This window comes from Megalops cyprinoides, chromosome 3 (genome assembly GCF_013368585.1).
Source record: "Megalops cyprinoides isolate fMegCyp1 chromosome 3, fMegCyp1.pri, whole genome shotgun sequence".
Classification (NCBI taxonomy): Eukaryota; Metazoa; Chordata; class Actinopteri; order Elopiformes; family Megalopidae; genus Megalops; species Megalops cyprinoides.
In genome coordinates this window covers 11,542,354-11,554,919 of record NC_050585.1, presented here as the reverse complement: position 1 = coordinate 11,554,919, position 12,566 = coordinate 11,542,354, and the positions used below count along the sequence as shown (strand labels likewise).

Here is a 12,566-nt window from a genome sequence, read left to right as displayed (position 1 = left end):
ATGCAAGTACAGGATGACGCACATTTGTCTTCTCTTTCTTGCTGGGGATGACAGCTAAAACTGCTTTCCGTAGCAACTGAACAGACACAATTTTGAAAGTGTTACAGGCGAGTGATCCCAGATCAGCAATCCTTCTCTGCCCAGACTGTGCAGGGGTCGCTCAGACCACAGCTGGCACAGCAAGTGCAGAGCTGGTGAGATGCACTCTGGTAAATGCGGTCTAACCACACGCCGACTCCCTGCCCTGCCCTGCCCGCTTCCTCATCCATTCATTAGGCATTCAAAGGCAAAGGCAAAGGCACCCCCCCCCCCCCCCCCAACGCACACTATTCGGTGGAGGGTGTAGGTGGGCAGCCGCTTGCATCGGCGCTGAATTATTAATGCGTCAGCTTGCTCACCGCTGCCCGGGGCAGGAGACGAGGAGGTAAACAGGTGGGCTAGCACGCACATGACAAACAGCAGCCCTGCAGGCTTTAGGAAACACACTGCCTTATTCACAAAGACGCTTACCCAACCCAACACAGGGAAGCACCACCTATCCTCTTACTGTCCACCAGAGCACTGGCGTACATTACTTACTGCAAAGCAAGCTGCACTGTCACCTTTCTGCTTAGTTCTGCCACACTCTCGAGCTGCATCGGGATAAAACACGCGTTCAGGACTTGTCCCCCTTTTTCAAGGTTTTAACTGCTAAGGTAATATGAGATGGCTTTATGTTATAGAGTACTACCCTGAAATGAAAACTGGAAGAATTAAAAGGATGTTGACTGTACATTGTTTTGTTTTTGGGAAAGATCTGCATGTCCATTGTATGCAGTGCATTAGACCTGTGGGGGAACAAAATGTTGTGTTCTACGGAAGCTGATACTGTCTTTTTAACATGGCTTCCTGCTCTTAAATGACTCAGGGGGAATCGTTTTCGAGAAAAGGAAGAAACCGTAAAACAAATGACTTAAAGCTCTGGGATCCACTGACTGCTGGATTTAGCCTCCCTCACACATATACACACCTTTTCAAAAAGATGTCAGATTTAAGAAGCAATTTGAGCCGAGGAGCCAGCTGTAGTTAGATGAAAGACAGACTCCGCTGCACGCTTCTCTTTCACACATTGTTAATGTAGAGGATGTGAGGCACCTCAGTTCAAAGCTACACCTTTTGCCTCTTTTGGAAAATTCTGTCGTGAGCTGTCAGAGCAGGAAGCCTACACTCTTTTAAACATACCTGAGCACAGAACATTTATATTCATATTAATATTGCCTTGCTATTTGCTCAATTTTGTGTGAGGTGTTTGTTAAAAGGAAGTGAAGTCTAGCTGGCTCAACAGCTGCCCCCCTACCTCACTCGTTAGAACCAAGTACCCACCATGTGTCACAACCACCATGTGTGAGATATTTTGCGTCAACGGCAATCATATGACTGTCATCGGGTGAATACACAATTTTTTGAGGGGTGTCTGTGGTGAAGTACTTGTGGTAATTATGTCACACCCCAGGGCTGAGGGGCGGGCAGGGTGACACAGCCCAGCCACCCCAATGCCCGTCTCCCGCTCGAGGGAGCCCCCCCACGGCGCTGTACTCACGATGGCCTTGGTCTCGGCGATGAAGAAGAGCTCGGTCAGGGCGCGGTGGAGGGGCAGCAGCACGGTGATGCTGGTGGGGTCCTGACTCAGGCCGCTCTCCATGGTGCTGAAGAGCTGCCACAGGGGCCGCAGCAGGGTCAGGTCGCAGCCGCTGCAGGGGGGTGGAGGGTGGGCAACGCGTGGTCAGACGCGGCCGGCGCCACGGAGGACATGCAAACTCCAGGGAAAGGACGCTATATCAAACGCAGCGAGGCACCGCGCCGCATGCAAACGCTGTGCAAACAGCCTTCCTGTGTGGAGCACCGCTCTTTGCTGCTGCGCAAATTTGCTTAACAGCGTATTACTTTCACACAAGCTGGAGTCATGTATGTATACGTACATAAGCAATCATATGACTGAAGAGTAAGACTCGCTTTGATTAACTGTTAGTTTGGTAAACTGGCCCACAGGACAGAGGGAGTAACGGGCCTTACCGCTGGGAGGGGCACTGCAGAATCCGCAACAGTAAGTGGATGGCCTTCAGTCGCTGGTTTCCTGTTTGGCGACAGGCCACGCCCACCTGCCACTCCCAGATATCAGCCAATGGTAGGTGACCCAGGGCTTGCTCATCAGCTAGCATCTGTTTTAAGATCTCAAAACCTGTGGACAGAACACATGCAAACACACACACACACACACACACACACACACACACACACACACACACACACACACACACACACACACACACACACACACACACATGCGCGCATGATTAACCTACAGTGATGATTTTAAAAATCCCTCTGACCTCTGACCAGCACCGGTTACTGTGTCTGCACAAATGCACAGCTCACTCAGGGTAGATAAATGTGAGTGTAAGCGTGGAGGCACAGGAGACTTTCACACTGAAAGTGGTGCCTTGGTTTTCAGCGACAAGGAAACAACCTCAGAGTGCTGCATCCTAGAATAGCCTGAACCTGTCCTCTGAAGAATCAAAACCTCATTAATGTTTCAAGGTTTTCGGCTTGTGTCGTGCTAGGAGGTTAAAGCTTGATTGTCTCCAATAAAAAATGCAAAACGCTCCCGACGGGTCACGATTTCACAGCTGCTGCCCAAGACAAAGGAGATCAAACACTTTCAGGGATGCACCCTGACAGGGGAAAGGTCGGCAGGCAAAATAGGCAAACAGAAGGTTCGCACTGAGCATGCTCAGAAATCAGCCACAGAAACAGATTAGTAAAATCATAGTATTTCACATCATTAGTAAAATCATAAATCAAGCATATACAGACCCTGATGCAATAAAGACAAATGGTCATTAAACAGTAGTGGGGACCTAACACTGTGTTTACTAATATATACAGTAATGAAAAAATGACATTTATGGAGCTAGTAGAAAGATGTAAGGGCAGTGATCACAAACCTGTCTGAAATCGGCCTCGGTGGCCCCCGGTGACAGTGAACTTGTATCCCCACTCTGTGTTGCTCATGTCAGAAATGAACCTGTAATACAGAGTATCTCCTGGGGGAACAGAGAATAACTTCATTATGATGTGATACATGTACGATACATTCTAATATAATTTAAATGGATTCTTTGGTTAACAGTATTTGCACCATCAGCCTAAGACAAATCCTGAAAGATCCCATCACAGCGCATAAATGCCATCCTCAAATATAACAAACACAGAGGTTCAACTCATTAAACTGGAGATACGGATGGCAGCTAAAATACACACAGAAATAATTCTATTTTAAACAAAAGCCTGCGGGGAGTGAAACAGTCCCAGTGTAATTAAATGAGACACAATTATTTAAAAACAAACGGGAAGTTTTTGGTCGGGGGCCCTTTTTTTTCCGGGATCTCACCGGGGATTTCGAAGTCGGTCCACTTCTGAGGCGAGCCGCTGAAGTTGTGCAGGTCCTGCAGGAAGTCGCTGCTGCTGGCCATGAGGAGCTCATCACAGCCCTCCTCAGTGTAGCAGCGCGAGTCGAACTTTATCGACAGGTATATGGCACCGGGGATGTGCACCTTGTCCTGGGAGGGTAAGAAATAAATACAATGACTGGGTTAGGTCACAGTTAAAATCCTTACGGGAGGTTTTATTGTACTTATCATAACTAGCGCTGTGGTTCTGGCAGTGAGCTGGGGCTGGACTGGGGGTTGCTGTGGGTTCCTACCTCGAAGTTGGTGTTGTTGTCGTAGGGGTGCTTGGACTCTCTGATCTGCACTGCCATCCCCGGCTCCTCCATGAACTGGCAGGCCGTGAGAGAGAGGCTTCCCAGCATGCTCTCACTGCAGCCCTTCAGAACTTTCTGCAGGATCTGCAAACAGGAGTCAAGCAGGGTTTTATATCCTCTCTCTCTCACAGTCTCACACAGACACGCACACATACAGATACACAGACACACCCAGACACAGACATACACAAACACCCAGATACACACACACACACACACACACACACACACACACACCCAGACACAGACGCACACAAACACAGACAGACGCACAAATGCAGTTTTCAAGCGGTTTCATCATCAAGGAGTGTTTCTAATTCTACCAGCACAACATTGGACAAAAAGGTACATTTTTCATCACCCACTAGATTATGCATCTGACAGTAGTTGACACAATGGAGGAAAATCCTGCTTGACACAGCAAACCGACAGAAAAAGGGCGCACGCAGGGCCAAACCCCTGAACCCCGAGCCCTGGCCGCGGCGTTCCGGGACTCACCCTCTCCCACATGTGCTTCTCCTCCAGCTGCATCAGCATGTCCAGGATGTAGGCCATGTGGGAGGCCCCGCTGAGCTCCAGCACCTCCTCGCTCATGGGCACGCCACTGGGCCACTCGGCCAGCAGCGAGGCCAGCACGTGGCGGGCGTACAGGATGGCGATGGCCTCGTTCACCTTGAACAGGTACTGGCGCACGGCCTTGTTGCTGCGCGCATCCAGCTCCTTGTGCAGCAGCGCCGAGCTCTTGGTGCGCCGCTGCTTGGCGTAGCTCAGCTGCAGGTCGCTCTCCGTGTTGGTGATCAGCTTCTGCGTCACCATGTTGGTCTCCTCCGTGGCCTTCTCGCAGCGGCTCGGCTTGCACTGCACAGGGGGCGTGGGGTCATTGAAAGAAAGTTATGACTAATAAACTACTATAAACTGAGGCTATTCGCTTCATAGTTCTCAGTATTATACCTTAAAATCGAACGTGCTATTGAACATAGTGTAATCTACTCGTAACTTGAAAATATGTTTTTCTGGCAATAATCAGAAACCATTTGGAAATGAACACCAGGCTCAGGCGGAGGTACCCAGTAAGTTAATTGCGCATTCAGAATTGATTTGTAAATGCTAGGTGCCTACAACCAAGCACTTTTATTGGGTGTGGAACCACCCCATGGTGCCTAATAATTTCAAATATTGACGAATCCAACGTGTCATTAGTGCAAATAGCCGCTTGAAACTGTTGAGTGAAACTGAATGAGTTTACACAGTGGAGCAAAACGGAGGCGCGCTCACCAGACAGGGAACGACGACCATGTCCGTGTCCACGGCTTTGGCGCTCCTCTCCTCCGAGCGCGGCCGCTTGGACGGCTGCCACTTCTGCGCCAGCGTGCGGATAGTCTCGTCCGTTTTGATCACGTCTCCGTCGAACCTGGGGTGGGGGGGGGGAGACAAGGGGGCGACACAACACATCTTTCAGGGCTGGAGAGCCATCAGAGACTGACAAGGTGACTGAGCGATGAGAGCTCCGGTTCCAAAAGGACCCTCTGTCACGGGCAGGGGAGCCTCCGGGCTCTGCCGGCAGCTGTGCTGTGACAGGATTCATGGGCCACTGCTTGCAGGCTCACATTAGGGTACATTAAGTTGGATTGATGGCATCATATACTCCCTCACCGTTTCTGCACCTCCAGGAAGAAGGAGTCCGTCCTCTTCATCTGCAGCTCGTACATGGCACGCAGGATATGCAGAGGGGCATTGAGGGCATCATGGGTAATCTGCACCAACAAGAATTATGTGGCTTTTTTTAACATCCAACTCCTCACTTAGATAAGGCAAAGCAAGTTGCCTAAATATTAGCAGGCAGCCCGTCCCGAAAGGGGAGAGTTTTCCCATGCGCCGCACCCTTTGGAAGCTGGACGCACCTGGAAGCAGATCTTGGTCTCCTCGTCGAGCCCCTCCAGGGGGTCGGGCTTGTTGGGGTCCAGGTCGTCGGCGCAGCAGCTGGAGTGGTCCGAGTCCTGCTCCTTCTCCTGCTCGCGGTCCTCGGGCTCGGCGTCCACGCCCTCGGCCATGGAGTTGATCTCCTTCTTGGAGGAGTACAGCATGATGGACAGGATCTCCAGGTCGCGCAGGAGCCACATCTTGCTGAAGCCCGTGCCCTTGCTGCACTTCCTCACCAGCAGCTGGATCAGGCCCGACTGCTGGATGGCTGCCTGGGCCTCCTCCACCCCGTGCTTCTGTGGGCGCAGGAGAGAGAGAGAGAGAGAGAGAGAGAGAGAGAGAGAGAGAGAGAGAGAGAGAGAGAGAGAGAGAGAAGCTTCAGGTCTCTCCTGCTCAGTGCATCTACTACTCTCCTGCTAAGTGCACTACGGATTTTTAACCGTTACTAAAGACGAGGGCCAGAGGAAGTGCCATAGCATGATGACTGAGGCAAAAGGAAGGCAAACGCATCTTGAATAACTATGACAATGTACAGTGGGAACTGGCCGGTAAACGGTAAGAGATGCCTGATGCATTTACTCTAACGCATTTTGCGGTGTATATGTGCCTTACACAAACTCCTTAAACTGCCATGGTGAATGGTCCATTCAAAGGGTCAAACCTAAATGAAAAGCACCAACCACACAACACTAAGCACATATCAAATCTGGGACACACCCCACCATTTAGCAGCGTGCGGTAGAGTGTGAACTTTAACAGAGCGCAGCACGGAGGCAGTGTGTCATGTCACCTTCAGCGTGTTGTAGAGGCCCTTGAGGGCAAGGGACAGCACCCAGGTGGCCTCCACGGCCTCCGGGGAGCTGCTGTCCGGGCTGCTCTGGAGCAGGAGGCTGGTGATGGAGGTGAAGTTGTGCAGGTAGCGGGTGAGGTGGGCCTGGCCGGGGGAGGGCTTCTCCCCCGCCGCGTTCCGGTCCGCCTGCTCGTGCGGCTGCACCAGCTGGTAGTCCTTCACTGGAGTGGTACAGAGGGGACAGGGGGAGGGACGTCAAAAATACAAAACATAAATAACAACAACAAAAAAAACACCACAGCTCTGTGGCAACGTGTAACCCCTGGGATGGGGTGCGTTTGGAGACTCACCTGTCCTCCTCTTGCGGGTTTTGACGTCCACCACGGCCGCCCGGTTTTTCTCGGTGAAGTGCTTCAGCAGGATCATGCTGTGCTGCTCGTTGGCGTTGTCGATGAAGATGGCGTGGGTTCCCATGCACAACACCTGACGAGCCGGAGAGTATCCCGTTTTCAAAAGGGACCAGTTTTTAAAGCTTACTAAATTCTGGCAGGGAGGAGCAGTGGTTAGAAGACACCGCCATTTTGCTCTCCAGCTTAGGTTACTTCACCTGAACTGATTCAGTAAACATCCACGTATATAAATGTATAAACATGTTAGATGCGATCAAAAAAATGCGCAAAGTACGGGGGAAGTGGGGGAGGGGCATCATTCAGCGAGGCAGTAAAAGTAAAATATTATTCTTCTTAACAGCAACAGCAGTGTATAGGAGAAAAACTTAGGCATAAATTTGGGGTCATACGTACCTCAGGGAAGCCCACGAGCACGAGCAGGGTGAAGAGGTTGGTGCGTTTGAGCTGGCGGGGCAGCTGTCTGATGCAGTGGTCGGTGAAGGCAGCGATGACGGGACACCACTGGGGGCAGGCGTTCAGGTCCTGCAGGATGTCCGCCACCGAGCACGCCCAGTCCAGGCCGATGCGGCTGCGACAGAGACCGGTTCCTGTTAGCATCCTTCCCCTACGCGCAGCGTCGCTGCACTGAGAGACGTGCAGGGGGCCTCACCTGTCCAGACACACAGCGCCCAGGCTGAAGAGCAGCTGCGTGGTCTTCCAGCCCTGCGTGTCGGGGGCGCCGTCCCCCAGGGCCAGCAGCACGTACTTGTCGGCCAGGGCCTCTGTGACGGCGGCGTCGGCGGCGGCCGGGGAGATGCGCAGCAGGAGCTGGCCCAGCAGCCCCAGGGTCAGGTGGTAGGTCTCGTTCAGGCAGCCGGCGTTGGAGATGACCACGCGGAAGAGCAGCGGGAGGATGGGGCTGAGGCTCTGCAGGGACATGATGCAGCCCTGCGGAGGCCACAGGCAGACGCTCAGCACCCGCGCATCACATCACAAACCTCAGGCTATTTTTCAACAAAACAGAGGGCTGAATCTGCATTTAGTATCTTACGGGCTTGGCTGGGGGCAGCATGGCTGCCAGCAGTCCCAGAATCCTTTCTCTGGAGCACTCGGCGAACACGTGCTCCTGGAGGGGCACCCTGGCCGCCTTCTCGTCCTGTTCTTTGGGGGCGTCCGGGTTCTCCGACACCGGGGTGACAGCTGTCTCGGCACTGCCCTCCGATCCTAGAAGATCACAAACTACCAAGCATTAATTTCTCCTATGTGAATATCACAAAGCAGCTTCTGAAGAAGCAACTATGATTTAAATTTCCTTTATTCTTAATCTACATATCTAAGCCATTCTTATCATCTATCATAAGTTTCATTCACTAAGCACACAGCACACATACTGTATGCTTGATAAAAGACGCTAACCATCCGACTAACACCATCTGTAAATATGAAAACATTCCCCACTGAAGTTTAAGCTGCCTGTACCTCTGACCACAGGGGACAGGGTGTCCTCGCTGGACACAGAGGGTGTCTGACTGAGACTGGTGGAGTCCAGTGTATCCTGAGACACCAGCTTCCTCTTCCCGGCCTCATCTACCGATGCTGCCTCTTCTACCAATGGCGCTTTGGGGGCGGCCGGCGAGTCTCCCTCCTGGACCTGCTCTTTGATCTTCAGAGGAACGAACAAGCAAACAATGGGATAAGGAGCTTGGCCACATAACAGCTTGGCTTTCAAAGTGCATCAAAAAGCATTTACAGTCAAGAGGAGTATAAGCAAAAATATTCCATTCAGGTGTTCAAATGGCTGAGATGGTCATTTTGCCAATTCGACTGCCAAGTTCATCTATCCAGCCATACTGAGCATACTGTGCAATCTGACTCGGCTCTATTAATAGAAACGCGCACAGATTGTGAGACGCAGATTGCTGAATGGCACTCGATCAGAGAGGAAATGCCTGGGAGAGGCGGCGAGGTCTCGGTGGCGCGGCAGTCACCTTGTCCTTGGGGGGCAGCGGGGAGCAGACGGCTGCAGTGCTGCCGGGCAGGGAGGAGGTGTCCGTGCTGCTGAGCTCCTGGCTGGACTCTGGGCTGCCAGGGCACAGCTCGCTCTCTGAGGCCGACTCGTTGGGAGACAACAGAGACAGCAGGGCAGAGGCCCTCAGACCTGCGGGGGAGAAACGGGAGAGAAACAGGAGAGAAACAGGCTGAAGATGAGGCAGACTTAAAGCAGCGGAAGAATGGAGCTGAGGAAGACTGAAACTGGGGAAGGCAAACTGGGGAAGTCTGCAGCTGAAGGAGGCAAAATTAGGAAAACTGAAGCCGTGGAAGACTGAAAGCAAGGACAACCAAAACTGAGGAAGGCTGAAGCAGAAAGACTTAAGCCAAGGCGGACTGAAACTCAACCTGCTTCAGTTCCGAAGATGCAGGACACGGACCACAGACGTGCAAGAGCAGAAAAAAAAAACCTTGTCAACATTTTACTCAATCATTGTTATTCCCCTTTGTAATTTCTAAAATAACACAGGGAGTAATGCAGTGTTTAACACCATGTACCGATGAAAGCAGAGGAAGGATGAAAACTCTCTAAGCCTAAGCCTGAATGCTACGGCTTCCCACCTTTTCCTGTCTGCCCTTTAAGGAGGCACTCGGCGATGAGCTCGGAGCAGCGGGTCTGTAGGGCGGTGGCCTTGGCCAGGACGCTGGGGCTCAGGGGCTCTCCCTCCAGCTCCTTCTCGCTGGTCAGGTCGGAGGTGTACAGGGCCAGCGTGGCGAACAGCAGCCAGGAGTAGTTGTGGATGTAGGGCTGGATGAGCCTGTGACGATCGCTGATGCGGATGGTCACCATGGGGTACACAGTGATGCGGTGGGTGGGCAAATGGCTGGGGACCCGGGGAGTGAAAACAACAGAGGGTGCCCAGGTTAGCTGCCACGATTCACAATGGCCTGAGAGAAAGACCGTGACCGGAGACGTGCAGTTTACCTGTCTGGGTACTTCTTAGCATTGTAGCACCCGAAGCAGAGGTCAAAGTCCACGCACACGTTGCAGTTGATCCTGCTGCCCACGATGAGGCCCTGGCAGTGGTCGCAGGCGTACTCCATGTTCACCATCTCATGGTCGTCCTCGTGACCCTCCGGTTTGGCGCCACCTGGGCTCGGCAGACACACAGCCCTCTCAAGAACACGCAAAGGCGATTGCGCTCGTTTTATAATCTGAACATGAACAGAATCCAGTGTGGTCCCAGAGGTACTGTGAGAAGCGACCTACGTGCAAGACTCTACAAAGATCTGTCGCAGTATTGTTGGACATTTTACATTACATTACTGTCATTTAGCAGACGCTCCAGTGGACCCTAAGAGCTCTGGTGAAGACAGGTGATCATGGATATTCATTAGCAGCGAGACCCTCACTTATCCGGTTCTGATACTATTCATTATGGTTGGACATGCTGCTGTAGCAGCCGCTCATTCAGAACCAAAGCACGTTCCAGCCCAGCCTCCAGTTCATGAATATTGATTAAGAGCAGCCACAGACTGAAGTCTTGATGTAGACATCACGCGCCTTCAGCAGGGAGAGGGAAGAGCGCTGGCTGCTGACTGGGGGGCGAGTGTGTTAGACGCCACGGGGCGAGCGCCGCTCACTGAGGAAGCAGGTCTTGCAGAGGTCCATGTCCGTGCACTGCAGGCAGCGGTATCTGTGCCAGGGGGCGATCCTCTCGCAGCCGTCGCAGGAGATCTCCACGTTCAGCAGGTCGCAGTAGCGGGCGATGAACATGTGCATCTTGGGAGGGGAGAGACGCATGTCAGCACGCAGGGCCACAGAGCACAGAGACAACCACATGCTGGTGCTACGCTTTCCACAGCCATTTCAGCACCCATCCAGACGAAACTCCGTAAGACTGGCAATTTACTCTGACATGCTTTAATACCATATCTGCCCAATTTTTTCAGCTGCAGGGGCTATATCAACCCACTGATTTACCCAGCGGTGAAAACGCTGAAGTGAACCCACGTATTGTATCGTACCAGTACAATAACAGTGTGGGCAGGAAAGTCTTTCAGACTCTTTCAGGTCGTGTAAATAGCCGCAGTGCTCTTGTTTGAATTTCCAATTTTTTTTCATCTTTTGTTTGATGTTACAATCACTTAAAACTCACTTCTTGGGTTTAATTAATCTTCTGTTCAGCTAAAAACCAGCCTCCACATTTTTTTTTTTAAATTTAAACTTTTGTACTGTTATTGCCCAATAAACTTGGTAGAAATTCAATTAAATGTATACTGTGTGTGGTAGTAAGCACACATATCCATGGAACTAACAGGGTAAGAACCGGACTGACTACTTGTAAGGAATATAAAGACATGGCCTACAACGCAAACACATTGTTAACCGTGTATTTCATTTGAACTATATGACTTCTAATGGATTTTAAACATTGCATGTTAGTAAATGTTTGCTCCTATAAATACACACAGACAATAAATGGCAGGTGTCTTTTAAGGCCCCTGGATCCACAACTCCATTCTGTTAAATATTTAACTATCTGAAACAAACATTCTGGTATAATCTTCGATGGTTAGCCAGGTTAGCTGCACAAGCTGCACTGTTATCTTCACATTTATTTTTACTTTATATTTCACATTAGTTTATTGTCCAACTCAAAATGATGAATAAAAATACTGCCTAACAAACTTAGTGGTGACTCAGGCCTACCTTCCTTCTGTCTTCCAGTGTGCCCTGAACAATCTTGTCGTACCACTTCTCAAACATGCCGTCCTGGCACTCGTCCATCCACTCGCAGTTCCGCTCGTAGTCGGCAATCTCGTCCTCCTCGGTCCACTGGCTGAGGGACAGAGGACAGCCGTTAGAAAACCGTCATTATTGTCATCACTTGTCTCAGCGCCGTAGGGGGGGGGCTGCTGACTATCATACTGATTTCGGTAGGAAAAAAAAAGTTGGGAATTGGGAAGCGGGAGTGTTGGGCCAGGGAACTTGTAACCAGAGGGTTATGTGTCTGAACCCAGGGCTGCCACTGCATGCTTGTGCCAGGTCCCTCACCTCAATTCCTTGAACAGATATCCTTCTGTTTTTACAATACATACATGGAAAATATGCGTGTATGAAAACATGCATTTGTTTCATATTTGCATGTAATAAACCAACTTATAAATTACTCGGTTCACACAGGAGACTGGTATACAGTATGCTGTATCGTTCACATGCAAACCCGTACAACGCGGGACGGGAAGCACTACCTGATGGCGATGTCGTGGACGCTGATGTTCTCCTGAGACATGTTGAGCAGGAGGTCCGGCAGCTTGATGTCCAGGAAGAGGGAGAGGTCCTGCGTCTCCCAGCTCATGTCCAGCAGGTGGAGCAGGCAGGTTTGAACACAGGAGAGGGCGGGCAGCAGGGCTCTGGACACCAGGAGAGACGGGTCACGGTCAGCACGTTTGACGCTAACTGAAGAACAATAAGAGCAGCACTGCTCCGACAGCCGCAGACGCGCGGCCGGTAGAGAGAGAAGCCCTACTTTTCACTGAGCGTGCTGAAGCCCTGCACCGCTTCCACCAGCATCAGCACCAGCTGGTGGTAGGACTGCCGGACCTCCTCCCGCAGCTCCTGCCCGCTGCCAGACAACTGGGCAAAGTAACTGCAGGGGGAACAGAGAGTGAG

General features: G+C 51.4%; 1 protein-coding gene across 2 annotated transcripts in view; it reads right to left on the bottom strand.

Moving 5' to 3' along the window:
• Positions 1 to 12,566, bottom strand: part of zzef1 (zinc finger, ZZ-type with EF hand domain 1) — a 35,939-nt gene that overhangs the window by 5,459 nt on the left and 17,914 nt on the right. Inside the window, exons 31-52 of one of the 2 annotated variants that reach the window (XM_036523401.1) lie at positions 12,424 to 12,543; positions 12,146 to 12,307; positions 11,604 to 11,733; positions 10,535 to 10,673; positions 9,876 to 10,041; positions 9,512 to 9,774; positions 8,890 to 9,059; positions 8,381 to 8,564; positions 7,953 to 8,140; positions 7,572 to 7,849; positions 7,316 to 7,490; positions 6,863 to 6,995; positions 6,513 to 6,733; positions 5,704 to 6,018; positions 5,456 to 5,556; positions 5,078 to 5,213; positions 4,301 to 4,660; positions 3,743 to 3,886; positions 3,431 to 3,599; positions 2,985 to 3,083; positions 2,053 to 2,218; positions 1,580 to 1,730 (exon numbers count right to left, since the gene is read on the bottom strand). In XM_036523401.1, coding sequence (XP_036379294.1) covers positions 1,580 to 1,730; positions 2,053 to 2,218; positions 2,985 to 3,083; positions 3,431 to 3,599; positions 3,743 to 3,886; positions 4,301 to 4,660; positions 5,078 to 5,213; positions 5,456 to 5,556; positions 5,704 to 6,018; positions 6,513 to 6,733; positions 6,863 to 6,995; positions 7,316 to 7,490; positions 7,572 to 7,849; positions 7,953 to 8,140; positions 8,381 to 8,564; positions 8,890 to 9,059; positions 9,512 to 9,774; positions 9,876 to 10,041; positions 10,535 to 10,673; positions 11,604 to 11,733; positions 12,146 to 12,307; positions 12,424 to 12,543 — 3,970 coding nt within the window. The remainder of the gene's footprint in view (positions 1 to 1,579; positions 1,731 to 2,052; positions 2,219 to 2,984; positions 3,084 to 3,430; positions 3,600 to 3,742; positions 3,887 to 4,300; positions 4,661 to 5,077; positions 5,214 to 5,455; positions 5,557 to 5,703; positions 6,019 to 6,512; positions 6,734 to 6,862; positions 6,996 to 7,315; positions 7,491 to 7,571; positions 7,850 to 7,952; positions 8,141 to 8,380; positions 8,565 to 8,889; positions 9,060 to 9,511; positions 9,775 to 9,875; positions 10,042 to 10,534; positions 10,674 to 11,603; positions 11,734 to 12,145; positions 12,308 to 12,423; positions 12,544 to 12,566) is intronic. The other variant, XM_036523402.1, reaches the window with a different exon arrangement.